Source organism: Varroa destructor, unplaced genomic scaffold, assembly GCF_002443255.2.
Source record: "Varroa destructor unplaced genomic scaffold, Vdes_3.0 BEIS01000006.1, whole genome shotgun sequence".
Classification (NCBI taxonomy): Eukaryota; Metazoa; Arthropoda; class Arachnida; order Mesostigmata; family Varroidae; genus Varroa; species Varroa destructor.
The window spans coordinates 16,999,467-17,021,755 of record NW_019211459.1 but is presented as its reverse complement, the minus strand read 5'-3'; the positions used below and the strand labels follow the sequence as shown (position 1 = coordinate 17,021,755).

Genomic DNA, 22,289 nt, shown 5'->3' with positions numbered 1-22,289 from the left:
AATTTCAGCATAAGCGTATAACATTTTTTGGTAATTATATGAGTTGAGGCGACGATTTACAGCTAGATAAAAGATCCTCGATTTCCTCAATTGTTCGATCACTACAGAGAACCGTATCTGTCGTCAACTTCTTTAATTTAATTAGCACTGCGAAGTTTTGCATTATATATGCCTACTGAAATAGAGGATATTATATAAAAGCTACTGCCAACTCATTTGCTTAATGCGAGAAGTTCGGACTTCATGTAACCCAGAAGTTTTTTACTCGTTTGCCTTTACCTTTGAAATCGTGCGCTCTGCAGCTAAACATCATCGATTACTTGACCTGGAGGTAACGTCAAAAATAAGTGCAGAAGTCGTGCAGTTTGACGTTTAAACCCTGAACTTTTCTTAAATGTCTATTACGAGACTTACTTCGAACGAGTTGAAAATAATGAAAGGCCTACTTCAAAAAGGTTCTTGCCGAATCGTAAATAAGACGGGCAGTACTAGTACCAAATTTAGTACGTGAAGTGTTTTCCAGGCAGTCTGATGGGCGCGCGCCGACCAACGCCTTTCGGGCAAAATTCACTTTGCTAAAAAGGCCTTGAAATCATGTATATGTACAGACATATATCTCAGATAAAAATTTTCAGTTAATTCTATTAAAAAGGACCAACCCTCGGTACTATAGTGTCCCCCGACTAATCAGGAACCCAGCATGGTCATTATGTGAGTTAATATTGAAACCAACCTAAGTCTACTTTTCTTGCTGAAGATGCATTGGCGATCAGGGTAGGGTAGGCCGATTTATAATGACTGGAGTTGCAAAGCGCACTTCAAAGATTTTTTAAGAAGCTGATGACTCGTTTTAAGAAATATTAGGAAATTACTACTTACGAAAATTTATTTTCATACACTGCACTATTTCACATGGCTTAGAGTAGTCACCGTGACAATTTCTGATACATACAAAAGGCAATCTTGTCTGGGAGGATGATACAAGCATAGCCGACTCTTCGAAAATAACGAAAGATGCATGCCTTTCACAAAATAAGGTCAGGAACCGCCTGAATGAAGAGACTAAACCACGACTCGTTATTGGATTTAATTAATAATAAAGGTCCTTAATTTATGCGGAAATCGGAGTGTGTTCATCCCAGCGTCTTGTGGCAATCAAGCAATTCATCATAAAGTTGATTCGGTCTTTTAACTAGCGAAAACATCCGGAGCCAAATGACAAATCTTTTTGTTACCCAGCCTGTAAACCTTCACCACTGTTTGTGCTCTAGTCCAATTAATGCTCGGCCTCAGATTAAACATACATTATATAGTACGTATATCTTTCGTAATGTTCAGCCCTCATCAACTCAACTTTAAGACTAGTCCTGTTTATTTGTTTTTCCTTACATTAGACGCACAAAATACAATACGAGACTAATTAAAACGTCTTCTGACATTTGTTACTCTTCGAGCTACTTTTTTCCTATCTCTTTTTATTATCAGAATATGCACTTTGTACGTCCACACGCTAAAAAAGCAACAAGAACATGAAAAATCAAAAAAAAAAACAAAAAAAACGACTTGTCACAGTGCAACTACAGTAATCGAACTTATACAATACAATAAACAATCCGCTTAGCCCCTACAACATTTGGTAGCATTGTATTTGTCGATTTTTTTTTCGCAAAACGTTCGCGTCGTAGGTTGCCTCTAGTGCAGGTTCACATCGCCGTCACAATATCCGTCACGGAAATCGTTTCGACGTTGCGTCAGACTACTACGAATGTTGACGCAAACGTTCTTACATCACACCTGTTGTTGCTGCTGCTGCCACAACTATTCCTCGCACAATTATATTAGTTGCTCTTCTCCGTTAATTATATTAGGCTGTTACAACCGAATTTGGCGGACTTCAAAACCGGTCACTTTTTGAACTAGTTGGGCTAGAATGATTTTGCAATACTCACAAGAGATATCCTCCTTTATTATTTACATACTTGTTTCGTCTCTGGACAGCTATATACCTACCAGTCGCATTCTCATATGTGTCTTCTCTATCTATAACTTGTTGAGGTAAATCGATAGTGGGATATGTCTTTTCACCCCCCCTTCCTAGGGTGCGAAGAGCCGTGTAATCACACAAACCTAAACGGAAAGAAGAAAATGGTATAATTCAACATTGGATATTCTTTCGTTTAGTCCGAAAAAGTAATTGAGGCATGGCGATTAAGTCTAGCGTCATTATCAAGTAACCAAACTGCCCCCTTTCGATTGCCGTGCCAACAATTTATGAGTATCCTGAGGAACTTGAGATAGCTAGTTGCGCTCAGTTCACTTTCAGCGGCTACCCCATAGTAGTAGACGCCTCTGATGCCCATTGCAAATACTCGTAGAATCTCTAGTCCGAACTCACTCGACACTGGTATTGAACTCGGTTCCTCTTTAGGCCTATGCCATTCTCACGCCTGCTCTTTCCCGAACTAGCGGTAGAGGTTGAGCGATGTGTATTCTGTGGCAATCGTATGCTGTGAGCGGATTTTTTTGCTGGTTCAGGTTCCGTAAATTGCACGAGGAATACAGTACACACATTTTCGACTGTCCGGAAGTCCGTTTACCTGAGACTAATTCTTTACTCGGTTTCCACATTGTCAATAGTTTAGTTTATCATTTTATAACATGATACATGTGAATTGCGAGCTTTGGCTTCAAGCTCTATCTCTGTGGAAAGGCCCCTTGGTTGCTTCAGTCCATCCCCTTTCTTCGCGCCCCGAAATCTGGTCACCTCCTTGCTGGCCTTCAATATTCAGATGTTTTTTATTGAAATATCTGCATCATTTACGTAGTGTGCTTCTTTCGCGTAAGGCCTCCTGGTCTAATGTTCTTTCTCATTAATCTTCAATGAATTTCCGCAGCGCTGTGGGAAACGCGTAAGGCCTCCTGGTCTAATGTTCTTTCTCATTAATCTTCAATGAATTTCCGCAGCGCTGTGGGAAACAAGAACTTCACCACTGAGCATTGATTTTCGAAACTAGAAGATATTCTTCCCTCTCTTTCCTAAAGTAAACTCGACTGGTTCCTACTCACAGAATCCTAGAACACTCGATTAATTACTAATCAAATTTTGTTTGCTAGCGGCGTGTAGTTCAAAAGTTATTCAATTTCAAACTTCGCTGGATTCGCTTGTAACAGTCTAAATGAAGCTTTAAATAATTATATTATCTCTTTAAATGGGTACTCATAGTTGTTAATATGTGTGGAGTTATCAACACACAGACAGACAGGCAGGCAGGCACAGCTGCAGTATAATAGTGCAATATATTCGCACACAGGCTCTAAAATTACCCTTGGAAATTCGCCTTTCTATAGTCATTCACTCTGTATCTATTGATTTATTGTATTTAACATATGTCACAGCTCCACACGATACTAAACCTAGGGTACGACCTATTTTTATAAATAGAAGCAGTATCCCTATCCAACTTTTAATAACTGCAACATCGTAATGTAATACGATGATAGTAATACTCCAGTTAATATTAAAGTTTACGGTAATCATAATTTTCAATATTATACGGTTTCAATGTTAATTGATGACTTCATCAAAAAAAAAACGCGAAAGCGAAAAGAATCATCCCTATAGTTGATGATGGACAATGGTTATGTCCGGTTTTTGTTGCAATGAAGTGAGCTGAACTTGTGCTTAACACTAAACACGGAATCAGTGGAATAGAAATAATATTTACCGTCAGCCAATGCAGAAAGGGGGATCTCCGTAATATTCCGTATTACGGAGATCTTATATATGTATATATATATATATATATATATATATACGTGGATTTTAAAACAATGAATCACACAAAACGTGGTAAGCATTATGGTGGGTCCCGCAACATAGTATCTGTAGAGCTTGTTGGGGACGTACACAGGGACATACTTTGATTCCTATGCGTGCGCCCTTTTTGTCAACACTACCAGAAAGAGCGATTTTGGACACAAACGTCCTTACCGCCTCAAATAAATAGGCTCTTTGGAACATGCCGCAAGTGTCGTCTCCATGTTTCCTCAAACTGTGATATAGTAGGCCAGCCATGAACTTAATCTCCTCTACGACTCCACTTCGTTACAACTGGTTTTCGTGTATAATTTAAATTTGTCTTAGACACGCCATTTTGCTGCTGTGTAGAGCTACGATATCCTCCCGCTTGGTCATGCTGTGCCATCTTTTTCAGTATTGAATCTGAGGCGTGGTTTCGCAATACCTCACTGAAACTACACCAACTGCAAAATATTAACTTTCTCACATAGTAACCACACTGAGTCGTGTGGGAAGATAAATAAAACTTCAGCGAAGTCACTGTATTTTCTCCTCGCGCGCTTACGAAGCCTTACCGCGTTGTGGTCAGGCACTCCCGCTTGCGCGGCTAAAGGTGTTATCTGTAAACTATTATTTCCGATAACACCAGTTACAGAGCTACTTCCCATACGATTAGGTGGCTGAGGTCTGACTTGTCTGACAGCGATTCGCTTCCTACATTTTCCTCATCCATGCGAAGGTCGACATAGCCCTCACCACCGCTCAAGACAAACATACACCTGGCAAACGAAGTAAAATTGGCTTATATTAAAAACTTGGAAAGCTGGTGGACAGGGTAGGAAACGTTAACAGGTCGGGATGGCGCAGCGATACGCTGGGATAAACGCTGTGCAACGATAAAAATGACAAAGGGACTGGCCGAAACAATGAGATTGGCCATGCATCGTTCACAGAAAGATGAAACAAGGAAATTATACTGTTTAATTAATTTAATTATAGCTATTTCTTATCGTACAAAAGCAAACATTACTAGTTAAAACGAACAACAATCCTCTGTTCGCAGCGATCACCCATACAAACTTTTCAAATTGTCAAAAAGTTTTCGGCTTACCCTGTATATATATTTCTTTCACTAATATATTCGTTCCGACTACTCGTCTTCACTAATTGTTGTTTTTTCACTTATACTAGATAATAGACATGCTTTCCCGTTACCTTGCCGGCGGCGTCGTGCCACCCTCCTGATTGACCGCGGCTGGCGACGTAGTGGATATCATCCCACCAGTTCCCGGTACACCCAAAATGAAACGTACGCTATCTTTGTGGCCGTGGAATGACAACTGTGCCTGCGTGATGTTGCAATACGGAATGGAGAGATCGTCCACGCGCAAACAGGAGCCAGGCAGCGATGGCGGTACGAAGCGGACAGGTTGTTCCGCCACGGGCGAAATCGGATTCGTTGCCCCTAACGAATAAGGTCCACCTTCAGCGTCCGCGGCGGTCGTCGTCGCCGTTTCCTCAAACCCAGTTGGCCCGGCTGCGGCATCCGGTAGAGACTGTGTTGAGGTTAACTTTTTCAACGTCGTCTTCGCTGAAGAATTGCTCTGACTCGACGTAGCGAGCAAAGGTAAACTCAGAATAACACCGTTGCCTGTGCCTATCCATAGGCGATTGCACGTGATGCCAATACAAGTTATACGCACAAATGAGAATCCCAGTTTGCCTGCGCCGATCATCCGGCTAATCATGGGCTCAATGTCAACGTCCTGGAACAGACGAGATAAGGAAATCGCATATGGAGTTCATTTTCTATCATCGACTAGTAAAACGGCTAACTACATATTAGGTTGTGCTAGCTGTGACACAAATGATTTGATGTTCACAATGGTAGAAGGGTTGAAACTAGAGGATAATCCCCGAATGCTGAAAAGCTATCAATATTTAGAAATAAGTAATATTTAAAAGTCGTCACCTAGGCAAAGGTTAACAGCAAATTTTGAGTAGAAACACCGTTAATGAATCGGTTAGACAAGATGTCCGAATGTCACCTGTAAATGTTGATGCGTCCGCGCGTGGTACAGTCGGAAGGTCGAGTCTAAGCGTATCGTGATCCAGACTCCCTCGCTAGCCGACGCCATTTTACGAACCTGGCTGTCCTTGCGAGGGTGAACACTGAAACGCGTTTCCATATCCAGCGTCTGGGCGTCCAGCACTGCCATCGTATTCCGATAGCCGCACCAAATCTTCGTGTCGAGAACGACCCCAACACAATGTAACGAGTGCTTTTCGGGTTCTGGAGACACCACAATTTCTCTAAAATGACTTGCGCTAAATTCCCGTGTCACTGGATCCCGATGAAATATAGCCAACCGGCCATTTGCCAACGAGCAAAATACCCGTCCCCGGTGGTGAACGATCGATAGGACACAGTCCGAAAGTTTAAACTAAAATGCAATTAACATACCTTGTTTTAAGTAGCCTTACTCGTTAACCTAAAAATAATTGTGTAACTGAGGGGTCACTTAATTCGATTGCAGTATCAGCATATACTATGCTACCTGTGCAGGTGAGTAAAGATTCAAAGGTCTTTAGGATCTCGTCCCTATAATTCTTTGGCACTCACCGTGCGCCCGATTCTAATACAGCTGTTGGCGTTTCAATAAATATATAAATCACATAATGATAAACATACTCCAAATGTATTATACAGTTCGAAAAAGGTCACTGAATAATTTCGAATGTCTTCGTATTATATGTGTGAAATTAGCAGGATAGCAGAGTATAATCAAAACTAGAGTAAAAAAAAATATCAAATGACCTTTTTCACGAATTTTTTGACCGCTCTATCAGTGTAACCTCGTCAGCGATTTGAAGTATGCCAGTGTTATACCTTAAGAATGCATGTGCTCCAGTCTGCTTTTGAGCTATGTACGTAAAGGTAGCCATTTTGTGCTCCCATCCACATGGTCGGAAGTTGGGTTGACATCTTTTCTGGTGTTATTGGTGCAGAGCCAGTCGTTTGTGGCCTGGCAGCTTGCTGAGGAGGGTCATGTGGTAGAGGCTCTACGCCGGCCTCCGTTTCCGGTGAAGGGACGTCGACCACACTGGCTCCTTCCCGTTGTGCTGGCGCTAGATACTCCTGGTCAGCACCAAGGGTTGCATTGGGGTAAACGCCTCTGGTTTCCGCGTCTCCACCTTTAAAACCCGGTCGATCTGCATTATGTTCCCGGACCATTTCAGATACGGCGTTTAAACCGGGCTCTGCCTTGGTCATTATTCCGCTTTCATTGGACTTATTTTCCACGTTAATGCAAGCTGATAAATAGGCCTCATTGCAAATAAAATCTGAGGGAAAAAAATGTTAAACTAGATTAATTTGACTGATAAAGTTTTCCCAATGGTTAAGAGGCTATCGACAGGTGAAGGCAGAGATTTTTCGGGAAATTTCCGCTAAAATTCGATGATTTTGCATAGGCAGTGGGCTAGGATCAACGAACTCGACGAAAGAAAATTCAGTTAATATCATTGTCCAGCTTTTTTAACCAGCATTAACTTATACTAACCATCCTCGCGGACGCCAGGCACGCTTTGTATGCACAGAATGAGACTTGTGCCAATCCTGAATGTCTCTAGCACTTCCGCCGGATTGTTCGCATCTATAACTGAAACCTGAAGTCAGAATGGTAAAGAAAAAAACCAAGTATTTTCTCGTGATGGATAGTGAAAGCACATCTTTATACGTAACAATATAGACCACTTCAAACTTCAACTAGGGACAACAACTAAGTTATGAAAATGTGAGAGTTCACCTGGGAGAAGCGACTTTGCACTCCGGAGCAGATCCAGACAAGTGACGACAGTGTCATCTCAGCCAGCTGGCTGCCCGTCTGAGCCCCGGAGTCCTGCAACTGTTCTCGTGGCATCGCTGACTGTGGAAGATGAACACCTGATGCGCACCATACCTATAATAGATAATTGTTATGACATGTATCTAACGACAGCTTTTAGCCCTGAATGTTTTCTGGATAATAAGTGATAAGGACGTTTTTGGATGGGCATGTGAGCACGTGAAGCTTCATAAGATAAAATTATATCCATATATTTTCTCCTCACAATATCCAAAACGTAGAAAAAACATTCGAAGCATGAAATACGCAATGTCAACTTCGTTTAAGACGTTCACTATGTAGAATATATACAAATGTACAAGTATATTGACATATCTAGGGATTGTATCGTGTAAGAGCAAGCTCAGGGGTAGGTAAGTCTGGTTTTGTATTAGATGCTCTATCTAGCCTAGCTAACGGGTCTATATATACATATTTAATCTCGTGATTTTTTTCGACGAACGAGTTCGAAGCATATGCGTATACGCATGAAAAGCGATGATGAACTACCTTGAGCTGAGGATTAGGATCATTCTGATCAAGGGGTCGACAGAAAACTGGTACCGGTACACTTTGTAGGGGACTCTGTCCGTTGGCTGTTGGCAAGGACCAGCCGTATGCTTGTACCCGTCCGATATCATCCTTGGCTACATGGGCTGACAAAGCAAATGAATAGCAAAATTCATACCCGTTAGCATACAACCGTCCACTAGCATAAAATAACAATATTAGCAATATGGACATGAAAGCCATAGCAAATAAAATTTGGATAAACTTTCAACTGCACCAAACTGCAGAATAATATTTATTGATAACGCTTAAATTTTTTAGTCGGAACAGCCGATCGTGGCCAACTGTCATTATCCTTACATCAGATGGTCCAAATATTACCGTTCGGGGAACTATCTATTACGCCATGGACAGAAAACTGAAAGCGAATTACGATAGCAACAAATACTTGCTACCTTTCACTTTTTTGAGCTGATCTCTTCGCTCCTTAGCTTTGCGCTCCGAGATTCCATCGCGCAATCGGATGTTTTGCAGTGACGCTTTCGTCCTTGGCTCTCGGTCCTTCGAAGCTGTACTCCCAGGACCCAACGGCGCCGTTGGCGTTTTGCCTTTGTCCGATGCGAACAAATTGCTAAAGCTATAGAAACATATGAGGTAAAGGGTTTAATAAGAACGTCATGTCAGGAGGACGAACCTTCCCGCCAATATTGAGTGAGCCATTTTGAGGAACACAAAGCATCATCAGAAGCTCTAAAATAACCAACTTCACGCCTTAATCTAGAGAGCACATATAACAGGGAGGCATTAAAAAAGAATCGATTATTTTAAGACAAAAAAAAGTGGTAACGATATGTATCCCTCAAACACTTACATACAGCATCTTTAATTGATTTGCGATGCAAATGCAAGTTACATTAGAATAAAAATCGTGCAAGTTAATGACAGCCTAATGTTGCAAGCTATTAAAAAACATCATTATTAGTAAAATAACCGTACTCAAGTAGCATACGTAAATTCAAAGGTTACTGTATTGAATGTTCTTATTTTTGGCAACTTAGTTTATACTTATTTGGCATTACCCTTAGGAGCCTAGGTACACAAGGCATGTGCAACACTAAATGTATGTAATAGAATTGGCTTAAACAACCGATATTACGTCCAACGAGTCAAAGGATAGATATAAAAAATTATAACCTTAAGAGAGCAATAAATTTAGAGTGCAGAATACCATGCACGGAAAAAATATACCCGAGATTCAATAGTTCCAAGCTAAAGAACAAACGCGAAGTGGCTTTTCACAAGTTTACTGTCACTTTACGAAACAACACATGAGAACTCAGGCGAGGAGCACAAGACCTTATAAGAACTTACTTCGGGCTGGAGTCCAGTGTGTTAGCATTAAAACAAGGAAGAACATTATTTCAATTTGAACACATTTTTTAATATTAATTTTGTTACATTTCTTGGCAGTAACATATATTATTAGCAAGGATCCTATGGAAGCATAATTTTTTCCCTCTGACAAGCCTTTGAAGCTAATATTATATTAGATACTGGAGACGGAAACTAATTCGCTTCACATGCAGCGTTGACTTCTAATCCCTTGCAAACTTCAGAGATATGAAAGAACGCTTATACTAGTAGGAAAGGAACTAACGTAGGTTTGACATCCAGACCCTGAATTAGGTTGACTCAGATGTAATATTTGTATCCTCTATTTACCGTTTTTGTGGTCCATAAATAGACTCTAAGGATACAATTCTTGTAGAGAATGAACGTACAATTTGAAAATCCCGCCTCCGCCGGTGTGTGGTTTGTCAAAAGCTGACCCTTCTGTTAGCTTTGTTGCTTTCAGGGTCTCTGACCAGCGAACGGCGTCTTGCAACTCCATAAGCTTCTCCTTATACTGGTTACGCTCCATAAGCACTCGTGCCATTTCGACCCGAGTAAATCGCTTTCTCTGTGACATCGGTACGGCCGTGTCACCCTGTTCCCGCTCTAGTGCCAGTCTGTCGGCCTCCTCCTAAAACAACATGAGTATTGTTGCTTTTATATCTGAAATGAGCTATCAGTTCGTTTATAATAAGCACACGGTGCGTGTATACAATTTACGTCCAATCTACATTAGTCGTTTTCGACTAAAATAGTGGTAAACCTTTATCAAGGTGACTTTATCAACGTAAATCTATTATTATTTTTAGATGTAAAATTGTGTGGAGGACACTGATCGCGGCTTATGAATGAATCTAATTATAACACTTATCCTTGTCAATGTGTTTGCAAAACAAAAAAGTAACATTGGCTCGAACATTGAATTGAAATCACAAAATCTGTATCGGTAGTTAAGCGGTATTTCATACCAGTAAATCATTTCCCGCTTAACGCGAGTAAACTAGTATTCATTTCAATATTTGCATGTCGTCTTGCTTCGTTTGGTAACTATGAGAATTTAGTTGATAATCAGTCATTGTCCATTATTTCCTTTGTTTTCTATCAGTGTTGGAAAATTACGTATTTTGGACAATAAGCAAAGGCTAGTGCTCAAAAATGATTTGCCACATTTAGGCCAGGTGTTCCATGAGATGGCTGATCCAGGCCACATTTCTCAGCTAATTGTAAGTGCAAAAAAGCATACCTTAAGCCTTTTGATCTCTGTTTCGAGAGCTTCGACTCGTTCGCGGGCAGCATCTCGTTGTGACTCGGTTTGGCGCAATCGTTCCTCGCATACGTCCTTCTCCGATGTCAGCTGGTCAACCCGTGCAATCAGATCGTCCTTAACAATATTTAAGGCGTTCCTGGACGGAAATGAAAACAATACATTTTTCATCAGTCCAGCACTAATGCTTTGCTCTCTGTGATATTTTAAAGGACCGCGATATATAACAAGCATTATTGACTATTTGCATCAAATGAATTTTAAAAAATATATCAATACTTGATAGGGAAATATCGTTGATTAATTGCAGCATGTGGCCGGTTTCTCTGATCATCCATATTTTCCATTCAACGTAATTTCTAACATGCAATAAATAATACAGTTGCAAATTATTATACCGCTGTCGACATTTATTGTATAGCATCTGTGTATCCGAATAAATAAAGTTAGCCCAAAATATCGTTTTACCCATATACAATACCTCTTATAAGGCCATACTTTAAGGTTCGTGAATACTGTAATCCTATTATGTTACTAATGTTACGTTACGAGATTGCCTTGTCAGCCTTATCAGTAATTCAAGTATGGGTGACGTATGCATTTGAAGCCCGACAGAAATTAGAGAAAATGTAATTTTGTAAAATGCTACATACGGAATCAAACTCACTTTGTTGCTAGCAGCTCAATGTTCTCGAGAATGATGTTTTCTACCTCTTTACCCATTCCGAAGATATTGTCGCTCACTGTAATGAGGCATTTTCGAAATCAGTTCTACTTATCTTTCACATATAATGGCAGTGGAATGGATAGCCGCTTTTTGCGAATCAACTGCGAACTACGAATCAAAGACCGAAAAGCTGATTTTACGCGTACTATCATCAAGTCCAAAGATTTTCGTTCACTCCAATCGAGAAAAAGAGTAGTTCCACTATCAGTAAGTTAGGTATTTTTTCTACCGAATTGTTAAACACTATCTAGTTTTATGGTATCAAGCCTACTGCTATCGACTATACTACACCATGTACATGATGAAATAAAAACACATTTTAATTCTTTGTATTTACGGTGCGATCTTTCTACCGAGCAATCCACTGGCAGAATTAGGTAACAACGAAACTTTTCATTCATAAGGTCATCTCGTGCCTTAGGTATTCATTCATATAATAACAGGACTAGCAGACGCCATCCATTTTTCCCTTTAATCTTTTTTGTCAAAAAAAATTTATTGCAGAGCAGGCTAAAAATAGAAGCTGATCAGTCTCTAGGAAGAGCGTTGCCCACATATTGCAAATAGCGGGTCACTAAGCAAGCGTCGGGGCCATTCGCACGAACAAAAAATGTAGTGCTCTCGCACCACGTATTATATACTGCCAAACAAAATATTCTTCGAATAAACAACTTGTTGATTCGTGTATAATATTATGCGTATCACATCCTGCTCTGTTGATCTCCTCTGATAACTGCGTGCTAAAAATGCACAAATTTGTCATCGAACTATATATAAAGCTGACAAACCTGATGAGGCAAATTCTGCCGGGTCGACTACAGCTCCTACACGTGAAGCAGCGTCCAACAAACAGGATAAAAATTGATTCAAGTGTTGGTTCAATCAAGTAGCTAGACCATTCCAGCTTCAAACCAGTTGCATTATTCGGGATCTAAAAGGTAATCTGCATGAAAATATTGGACTGGACTATCATATTGAGGAGGCTGCTTTTTAGTTATTGTTACTAAAAAAAAAAATTGGCATAAGAATGCAAGACAATTGATTCAACATCGGAGACCATTGCTTAGATTGTAAACGCATATAACGTATTTACCCAAAACAATACAACAGGTAACACTGTATCGAATCACATAGAACTTGAGTATAAGCTCATGTTATTTGTCACTTGCTCGCCATGCGTAGCAGCGTGGTAACGTTTACACTGTCTGAAGTCGAAAAAAAAAAGTGAGACACCCATTTGGCGCGTATTCTCGCAAGAGTTGACGACTAATAAGGGAAAACAGACCCTTGATCGAACCGTAGCGTGAGTAATGAGAAAATAATAATAGACTTTATTCGAATGGAGTTCACTAATGTGTCACATAGGTCAGACTCGGCTCACATAGAATCTCAGAAGCTCAAAGATAACCATGATAATGTTCTAAAACTCAATGTGAATGTCGAACTGGGATCGCTAAGAATATGATAAGGAAATAATAGCAATACTAACTTAGGTTCATGCCGCAAATCTGAAAAGAATAGTTGAAGTTTAAGATAATTTCCTTTATATTTGGCTATAAGAGGCAGGAACTTCGAACCCACCTTACAAGCTCGATCAACATATGCATAGAAATAACATAATCGTATACACTGAGTTCTGTTAATAGCAAATAAAGCGAATAGTTTATGGAAAAAAAACATGTATTATAAAAATTTCACTACAATATTTCAAAACTATATTGTAATAAAATTACTTTCAGAACGTTCAAACAAAACAATATATGAAATCGTTTGGAACCTTCTGAACTACCGATTCTTTTCATATATCTTATTCGTATACAGATAGCCGATACAGACCTGCGCCAGCATCGAAAGCGTCTTCGTCCGTTGGAGCTGCTGAATTCTGTTTTCCATTATTCCGCTGATCTTCTTTGTCGGCAAATTTGCACTCCTGATAAAGAGTGTTTGGCCGCCGTACCCGTGTCTTGTCTTGAATTGGTTCAACCTGTTTAGTTTTATAGATTATGAAGCCATAAACTTACAACTTAATTAAACCGCTGATCGATTTTTTATTTATTTACATTGTTGATTATACACCGCTTGACATTAAGTGGTACGAAAATGGACTTTTCATTACGTTGTGTACCGTGTACTGAACGGCAAAAAGTTTCTTTGAGTAAATGGTGCATATTTCGAAGTACGAATAAGAAGTAGAAATAACTTAATTCCTTATACATACATATTTAAACAATGGCTCATTAACGATGTATAATATGCCTATAGTATTGCTATACCGCATTTTTAATTACCATGGTTGTTTCAGATGGTTGACTAAGAGCTTCGCTCATTGACAGATCTTTGTCCGGGGAAAATTGTTCAAGTTTCCAACCCTTGTGCAACTCCTCCGGCGATCGGATATCAGCACTTACTTTTGCTAGTCGACTGTAAACAGACACACGAGCCAGAAGGCACAAATATTATTAGCTACAGCATTAGATAAACAAAGACAACAGCGACGATGGTACGCAGTCATGTTAATAAATACTCAGTCATCTTATACACTTGAAGCAACGTCTGGTTGCTCAGCCCTTTGCTGTGGACTATATTATTATTATAAATTATAAACAAAGTGAATTGGCCCTTTAATTTAATTTAATTTAAAAGATTAAGTTTCGAAGTAAGATGATAGTTCGAAAATATTTCGATTAGAATTCATCGATACATATGAATTAATAGTACCTGGAAGCTTCGACAGGTGTCGTGGGCATCGTTTGGCCCTGTCCTTGTTTGGCATTTTGGCTAGCTCCAAAGAGAATTTTTGTTTTCTCAACATAGTCAAAATGGGTCTTAAACAGCTCGGTGTAGCGTTCATGAAGTTTGGCATACTCTTTTTTCATTTCGTTTTCTTTATCCTCAAGTCGCGAGGCGTGATCCGCTGAATTTTTGGCCTTCATTTCAAGCATACGAACAATGCTTTCGAGACTTTCGACCTGCAACAGGCAATGAAAGTCCTTTATAGTTGTTATGCACTAGCAGCTAGTATTTTTATAATTTTAAGTTTCTGAAAGATTTAGATCGACAGATAGGGTAACTATATTTTCACAGTAGGCAGAAAAAGGAATTTTTGAACACGGGAAGGTGGTCACGCCAACCTTAGACTGCAGTTCATTTCGTTCTTCATCGTTAGAGAACTCCACCTCGAGAAGTCGTTGTTCGGCATTTTTTCGATGACACTTCTCACGTTCATACTGCGTCACCAGCTGCTCGTGGTCCTCTTTCACTAATTCGAGCTCGACCTATAACAAAACATGCGCATTCGAATCACATGAATCGTCAGGTTGACCCGAGCACGGCGAGGCTTGTAACTTGTGAGACCATTTCCAGACAGCTTTAAACTCCGTACGCTGAGTTTACTATGATTGGCGAACTTTTTAGTTGACCTGTACTTCTGATAATTTATACCTGCATATAGTGTTAGCATAGGCTGGTCCTTTCAATAATGCACATAATAAATATACACTTATGATATTAGATGTGGATTTCTCTTAATTAGCTTAGATAAAAGTGGATAAAGTACTAACCTGATGTTCCTGGTTTTCAATGCCGGCCAGATCTAGGCTCTCCAGGACGTTAACCACCAAGGGCATGAGATCCTTGACAACGTCTTGATCATACCTGTCCATCATTCGCTTGAATTCCGCGTAGATGTCCCGTGCCAAGTTCTCTACCTTTTCGGACATAACCTGTAAGGCAAGAACGCACAAACCTGATTAAGCGAACAATGCACATTCAAGGGACGTCAACGATAAACAGGTAATGTATTAAAGAAACACCCTGAAAAATTATCTACTGTAAAGACCTCTTTAGCTATATAATCGTGGAGCCTTCCACTGAAGTAATGTCATTAAAAATACAAGACAAATAGGGCGGAGAACCGGGTTTAAATAGGAACTTTTATCCTGGAAAAATGCTAGCACCTACAATATTCGTTCTACAAATTGTGTATTTATATGTCACTAAAAACATCCATGAGGTATGACTTGTAGAAGTACTTCGAAGTTTACTAATTCCGTAAAGGTTGATTTGAAAGCCGTAAACCTTTTGCGAGAACAGCGACCTTTTAAACGATATGAGCTAAAAAAAAAGAATCACCCTTTGCATCACAGTTCTCGGTGTTCTTTGATTTCCATAGTCTGCGCACGCCATGTGTAAGTTCCTGTCGTTTCAGATGTGATTCACACGGGTTTTGACATTAATTCAACATAGATTCTAATTGCAAGCGTATGAAAAAGTTTGATAAGTTCGCAAATACATATGTGCTCTAATGGGTAAAGAAAGTTCGGAATTTTAAGGTCATCCTTACGAGGTTTCGCTAATTAATTGTAAATCAGCTGGCAAAAACAGGCTGTCATCAGTACGAAAACGACCTTGTGGATATTTGGAAATATCTGGAACATTTGGAGGAAAAACTTCATTCATAAAGCGAAGATCAACGAATAGACATCAATATAGACAAAAGCTACTAATTGTCGATTTCATTTGCTTCGTGAAGTGCACGAGCGCATAGAAAACCACTGAGAGAGTGCTAAACCAGAAGTACTGGCGATACGAAGATCGAAACACTTGGATTATGCCATCATTTGTCGAAACAGCCCTTCTCGCTGCTTTTCGAAGTCGTCTCAAAACGTGCCCATAATTACTAAAATCCCTTATGAAATACGTTCGAATTTGGCGTTCTCAGAGATGCATGAAGTCGCTTTTCTATACATGAATGCAACTGCATATATTAGACCCACTAGTGGCGTCTTTCTAAGTCACGTGCGGTCAAGCACAATACAATACAACCATTCGACTAATACCCTTGTCGCCGTCCAGCATAGCACTCCATTTGCATAATTCCCGTACGAGGAATATGCTCGCTGCTTTAGAAGGCACATCGACGTCATCTGTTGGATAACATGTAAGCTAAAACAAGGATACTACGAGAGGGGGCCTTGCTAGTATTATCTATTTTCCAAATTCCCGTACTTTCAACGCCAATCACGTCGCGCAGGCTGTCGGCGACATAAATCATGTTCTGAAATTTCCGACGCTGAATGACATTGATATAGCTACAAAGCTTTGCTTCACAACTAATTTCGACGATTTAAACGAAGTCAGGACAGGAGCGAGAACCGACCTGTTAACCTGCAACATCCATTTTTACGTTTCAATGCCTGTATTTTTAGCCATCCTCTAGGGCTCAATCCTGCCAGTATAGATGAGATATTATAAACAAGTTATATTGTGCACTTAAAGGGCTATCTTTTGATTTAGCTTAAATAGACCCGTCAAAAGGTGTACTCTCCCTTACTTGAATGGAATGGAACGCTATTCATAGGGTTTGTTATAAGCCTTAATGTCTTGCATGATGGAAGCCACTTATCGGAAAAATTGAATGCATGCGGAAATTACGATAGTTCGTTTTTTTTCTACCCTGCAGATTGTTTTTTTACTTCTATCAGAGACAGACTGAAAATGTTATGTATATATATATATATATAAGATAATGAAAACACTATGGTACCATATTTTCAAGGGCCGGTAAAAACGTTGACAGTGAAAATCAGTTGTAATCAGGTAAAATATTCTTACAAACCACGCATAGTAGAAAGACAGCCGTTTATATGGACTACTTTTCTGATACCGTCTTCTTTTCCCCTATGGCAGGTGGACAAGAAGTACTCATCATACCCTGAGAAGCAAACTATGGTTCTCTGCCATAAGAAGAATACCATATAGCATGATTTTTACGAATGAAGGAATTGAAATCTACGCAGGTGAGCACCAACAACTTTTACATGGCTCAGTCCCTATATGCAAGCTCAGTAAGTAAGGAAAGATACTAAATGTTATACCCGCATTAAATCTTCAAGGAAAATTTTCAAACTAATGCTTGTTTTTAATATATATATATATATATATATATATATATATTTATCGTGGTGCACACGCAGCCACGTATTATATATTCAACTAATATTGAGTTAGGCAGGTGCCCTAGCAATGTTAAAGCTATACATAGCTCCACTGCGTCGATAGAGTGCTTTTTGCGCATACCGTAAATCAATGATATTTTTTATGGGCAAGGAAACGAAAATATACCTCTAGATAAAACCTTCTCATACCTCTCGAAAGCTAGAATAAGTAAATGTTTAATCACACTGGGCATTTTAAGTCACTAGAAATATCTTCTATGTGCCATCATCCAAGCGCTCAATGTAACAAAGCTTAGCATCACCTAACCAACGAAAAATACTACCTCGCAAAACATTCGCAAACTGAAGTCTTACCAGATATAGAAGTCTATTGGCACTCATTTCAAGTACGATCATAAGATTCAGTATAAGTCGCTCAGTCGTAACAAAAAGCTTTCGGCCACACAGAATCCTACTTTTCCACTGGCAAAGCAGCACTACCTATTGTAGCCTGAATCGAAAAAAAAGTGCGTCATGCATGCAAAACCCAGGGTGGGGCGAATAACAACGACACTTCATGAAAATTAATAAAAAAAAATCGTTACTCTAGCAAGTCGCAATCTGCTGATTGCTTTTTTGGACAACGACAGAATATATGTCCATTGCACGTTAGCTCCTCGACGAGATCACATCAAAGTAAAGTCTTGTAATTGCTATACCTAGCTATGTACTACATTTGTGATATAAAAGGCGGTAATGTTAATTTTATTTTGCTATCAAATCTTTGCCTTTGCTCCCACACTATATTTAGACTCCAATGATGCCTTTGGTAGAACGCTTCACCACGAATGCCCATTTGCAGCGAACTGCTAAAATAAGTTAACGGACAGAGTTTAATTTTATTCTGGCTGCTAATACTGCTAAGTTAGCGGATCGACGAAATATATTCCCTAAGCAGAACTTCCTTAGTGGTTTCCCCAAGCATACATCAACCTGTAGAACTTGCGAGACGAGCAGTTTAACTGGCTGATCTTCTGGGGCCCTGACGGCGGATTGCAAAAAAATTGTCTCCAAAATACGATTCAGATCTGGACAATTTGCACTGGAACACAAATCAATAAACGATAAAAATGATTAAAGTTAAAGCCCAGTCTGTGCTAAATAATAGCATAGAAAATACTAATGATATAACTCGGTTTACTAACTGGCTTTTTCGGTTTTTAATGTTGCGGTTAACCGATTCGCAATCATATGGATTTTAAGTAATGTTTACGAGCTAGTTTAACGAGTTTACCAGTATTCGATGAAAGCATTAATGGGCAAACAAAGGTAAAAAGAAATTGTAAGATTCATTCACCTGCGGTGTACTATTAGCATTTGAAGACGTCGAGAGTAAAAATCGCTTCTTGCTCCTAAAAGTTCAGCTCGATCAGTGCCCGATAGCAATATAATCCGATAGAGATAGTAGTCTTTTACGTCATTTTATTTTTGGCCATCTGACCAGTAAACGAAGACCAGATTGTGGTTGACTTAAGCTATTGTAGGCCTCATTCCTACGACATACTATGCGTAACTGGTGGCTGAATAACAGTATGTATATATTAGAACAGCCAACAGCCTCTACCCAACGTGTGTTTAGTAATCATCTTTCGATACAAGATCATTGAGCTCGTAGTATGTAACTAAATATTGTGTGCTATTTCCTTCAAAATGTTATTTTTCACAATTATTTCTACGTTTTATTAAGTTCTCCATGGGCCATGGATAAGAATAAATGTAGTTGTTAATATCTAACTATGTTAGATGGTTGACTATATTGTTGAAATGTCTACCAAACGCAAGATCTGTGCGTCTAAAATGTATTGGTTTGTGCGCAGGGTTTGAACGGAACATATGATACTTATGTACACAATAATGCTTCCTAGTACGATGGCACTACAATTTATCAATTATATATACTATCTATTTATAATGTTTAGCTGTATCGTGTTGACACAAGAATCTTAGGCACATCATTCCTTTGTGTCTCCTGGCCGCTATATACTTCACACTCATTTGCCGTTCCTGTACAAGTTTTGCTCTTTTTGCTTTAACTTTATTGAATACCTTGACTCAGAATTGCGAGCACACAAGATGCTGAATTTGTAACACAGTAGTCGTTCCTGACGAAAAACGCTGACTTCTTAAATGACATTTTAGTCCTACTCAGTGTCAATTCAGTGGTTAGCCAGGTGTGAGGTATGGATTATTTGAGGTAATTGACTGAATTGTCCAAGCAAATGGATTACATTTGTTCAAACTGTTATGGTTTGATATTCAGAAAATAAACTTTACGAACAAAAATGCATAGTTTTATAAGAATTCAAGAAAAAAAATTTGTTAGTATTTATTGAGGATAGCTTTAACATTACGGCACAACAAAAAACCTTAGCCGGAACCTTTATCACTGTGTGGACAAAATATAATGTAATCTACCAAGCACAAGACTTCCTGATCATTGGTACGAATGAATGCAGTAGTTGCTTCTCACGTATGCGATAATCTGTTGGCGCGCCATAACACCCTCAGTGCGCACTTGTCTATCAAAGCTACAGATTTGCCCCAAGACATAAGCTCGAATATGTTGTGCATAACTGCAAGTAATGATACCCTATTCAACTCTCTGAAGAGAAGCCTTGGAAAATTTGTTTTTCACTAATAAATCAGTCGACTTCATGATCCTGTCTCTGATCCCCGTACAGATGAATATGATATCAAGGTGCTTGTCAACCTGCGTCCAAGTGTTCGTATAATCATGCATTTTTTTGCAGTGAATTCAACGAAATTTACGGTTAGCTATCTCAGTGTGCTTTGTGCTACATTCCCCCTTCGTTAGAATATTGATAAATTGTCAATAGTCCAGCAAAAGTCTCTTGTTGTTACGAATCTGGCACACGGAAGGCACGTTGGTGCTGGAGCGTGCGTAGTAACAAGAGCAGGTAGCTTGATGAATCACAGCTGTACGTATCGAGGGACCAGCTGTGCTGCTGTCGCATGCGGAGACCTTCGCTCTGTTCGAGTTCCAAAGAGAGCGTCCTTCCAACTGTCGCTGTCGGTCGATTTTCGTTTGCTAACCGACAACTGTGACAGTAGCATTTTTTTTTGTCGGCCTTCTCTACACGATTTCGCACCTCTACAATCTATAGACAGCATGATTTGCCATGCTGGTCAACAAATGCATGTATTAATAATTTCTGTTCGGTGTTAACAGTTTGTTGTTCAGTTTGCCGATGATACCCTTGAAAGTGTACTTACGTCCTGGCCTCCGGTAGACCCCTCATGAGTCGTTTCAGCCGCATCGCTTCCATAGACGACCTCTTCTTGGGAACTGTCCATCGTGACCACGATTTCTAGTGACAGTCGTTGTTATTCGATTGTTACAGGCCTATCAGGTATTCGGTATTTTCTTGTACTGCCACCACGCCAACAGCAATCTCTGGCCAGTTGTTCCAGTCACCGCCGCTGTTATTTTTCCGGCTTGACGTAGAACGATAGACAGCTGAACAGATAGATCTATTGTTCTTTCTCCAGGGTAGTTTATCGTACAAGCTCACTTTCCAACCACTATGTCGACACCATTCGCAATAAACCGTGAATCATAGGTTCATTTAGCATCGGCGGCCGCGGCCAACCTTTGCCCTCCAGCCTCTCGGTCTGGGCCGAGTGCCGTCTGATTTCGTCTTTTCGCACTCGGCAATTTCGTTCAAACCTCTCTTCGCCTAACTCGCTTCTAACTGAGAAGCTCAACGCCACCGACGACAGCGACCATCTCTGTTATCGCTAACATGAATAGAAATTCCACGTTCTACAAAAAAACACTTATATAGCGAGCATTTAGCGTTGACAACAACGGTGATAGCAACATGCGCCGATTACCAGGAGATCGCGGACTTACTTGATCGCAATTACATAATAGCTGCTGCAACGGCGGGTTTAACGTGTACCGTGCGCTGCCACACTTTCCCTATACGCTTATAATAACCATACGTATTTTGATTTCGTTTAGCTAGTCCAGCTGCATCACATTGCATCGCCACATATCGTAGCGCCCTGAATTTCTGCATTCATTTCGATACGGCTGCTAGTGCAGCTGCTACAACTACCAGCGTTGGTGCTGCTACAGACCTAGTCTCCGCTGCGGCTGCTTTTCACTGTGGCCTGATGTTGTTCTCTTTAAGCTGTTGGCGTTGCTTCTGAACCAACGCCGTTCACACCGCCGCACCATTTCACTCTCCCAGAACTTCAACCAGGGCGCAGCCATTTATGTTTACAACGACGTTGTTACCACTTCTCGTTGGTTTGTGGCGGTCTACCGCGTTGACCAGAGTTCGAAATCTTAATATTTAGCGCTTGGGTCTGGAGTGTGCCGGAGGCCTGCGATAAGATCTCCTACTAAGGATACAGTAGCATCTGAATACTGTTACAACTAGGCTCGTGCGCTACGATTTTTCAAGAAGGCGGACTTAGTGCATTAACGCTACGGTTCTGCTTAGTCTGCTTTGCTTAATACTGTGGCCATGGCTGCTATCGTCTGCACTCGATCAGCAGACGACAATAAGTTATTGGGTAGTTGCCTGTTTGCTATTTACAGTCGTCCAGTCAACGATTTCCGAGAGTAATGAGTCGCGCGCGTGCTTGAAATAGATGAGCGATAATTGGATGAACCTACCTATTTTCTTTACCTAACAACGTAGCTCTTGTCAACGCGCTGCAGTCGTTGATGCTGCTACGGGTG

General features: G+C 40.1%; 1 protein-coding gene across 6 annotated transcripts; it reads right to left on the bottom strand.

Annotated features, from left to right (window-relative positions):
- Positions 1 to 210: 210 nt before the first annotated feature.
- Positions 211 to 22,263, bottom strand: LOC111253114 (C-Jun-amino-terminal kinase-interacting protein 4-like). 6 transcript variants are annotated; one of them, XM_086992036.1, is made up of 19 exons: positions 20,810 to 22,263; positions 18,503 to 18,617; positions 15,140 to 15,301; positions 14,711 to 14,854; positions 14,298 to 14,548; positions 13,868 to 14,000; positions 13,416 to 13,563; positions 12,368 to 12,403; positions 11,520 to 11,595; positions 10,832 to 10,991; positions 9,978 to 10,219; positions 8,652 to 8,833; positions 8,197 to 8,342; positions 7,609 to 7,761; positions 7,363 to 7,468; positions 6,690 to 6,994; positions 5,848 to 6,243; positions 5,015 to 5,565; positions 211 to 4,578 (listed from the first exon to the last, which is right to left on the bottom strand). In XM_086992036.1, exons 1-19 carry the CDS (start codon positions 20,860 to 20,862, stop codon positions 4,449 to 4,451), a joined length of 3,489 nt encoding a protein of 1,162 aa, XP_086848162.1. In that variant the 5' UTR covers positions 20,863 to 22,263; the 3' UTR covers positions 211 to 4,448. The 6 variants fall into 6 exon arrangements, with proteins under 6 accessions (XP_086848162.1, XP_086848160.1, XP_086848159.1 ...); XM_086992034.1 differs by having other exon boundaries at positions 6,690 to 7,144; positions 18,873 to 22,262; XM_086992033.1 differs by having other exon boundaries at positions 6,690 to 7,144; positions 20,810 to 22,262.
- Positions 22,264 to 22,289: the final 26 nt, after the last annotated feature.

Excerpts from the sequence above, each read along its gene's own strand:
- LOC111253114 (XM_086992033.1), bottom strand. The coding sequence starts at position 20,862 with ATGGAAGCGATGCGGCTGAAACGACTCATGAGGGGTCTACCGGAGGCC. Across the intron at positions 8,834-9,977 it reads GGAGGCGGGATTTTCAAATT|CTTTAGCAATTTGTTCGCAT; the intron begins GTACGTTCATTC and ends ATGTTTCTATAG. Across the intron at positions 7,469-7,608 it reads TGCAAAGTCGCTTCTCCCAG|GTTTCAGTTATAGATGCGAA; the intron begins GTGAACTCTCAC and ends TTCTGACTTCAG.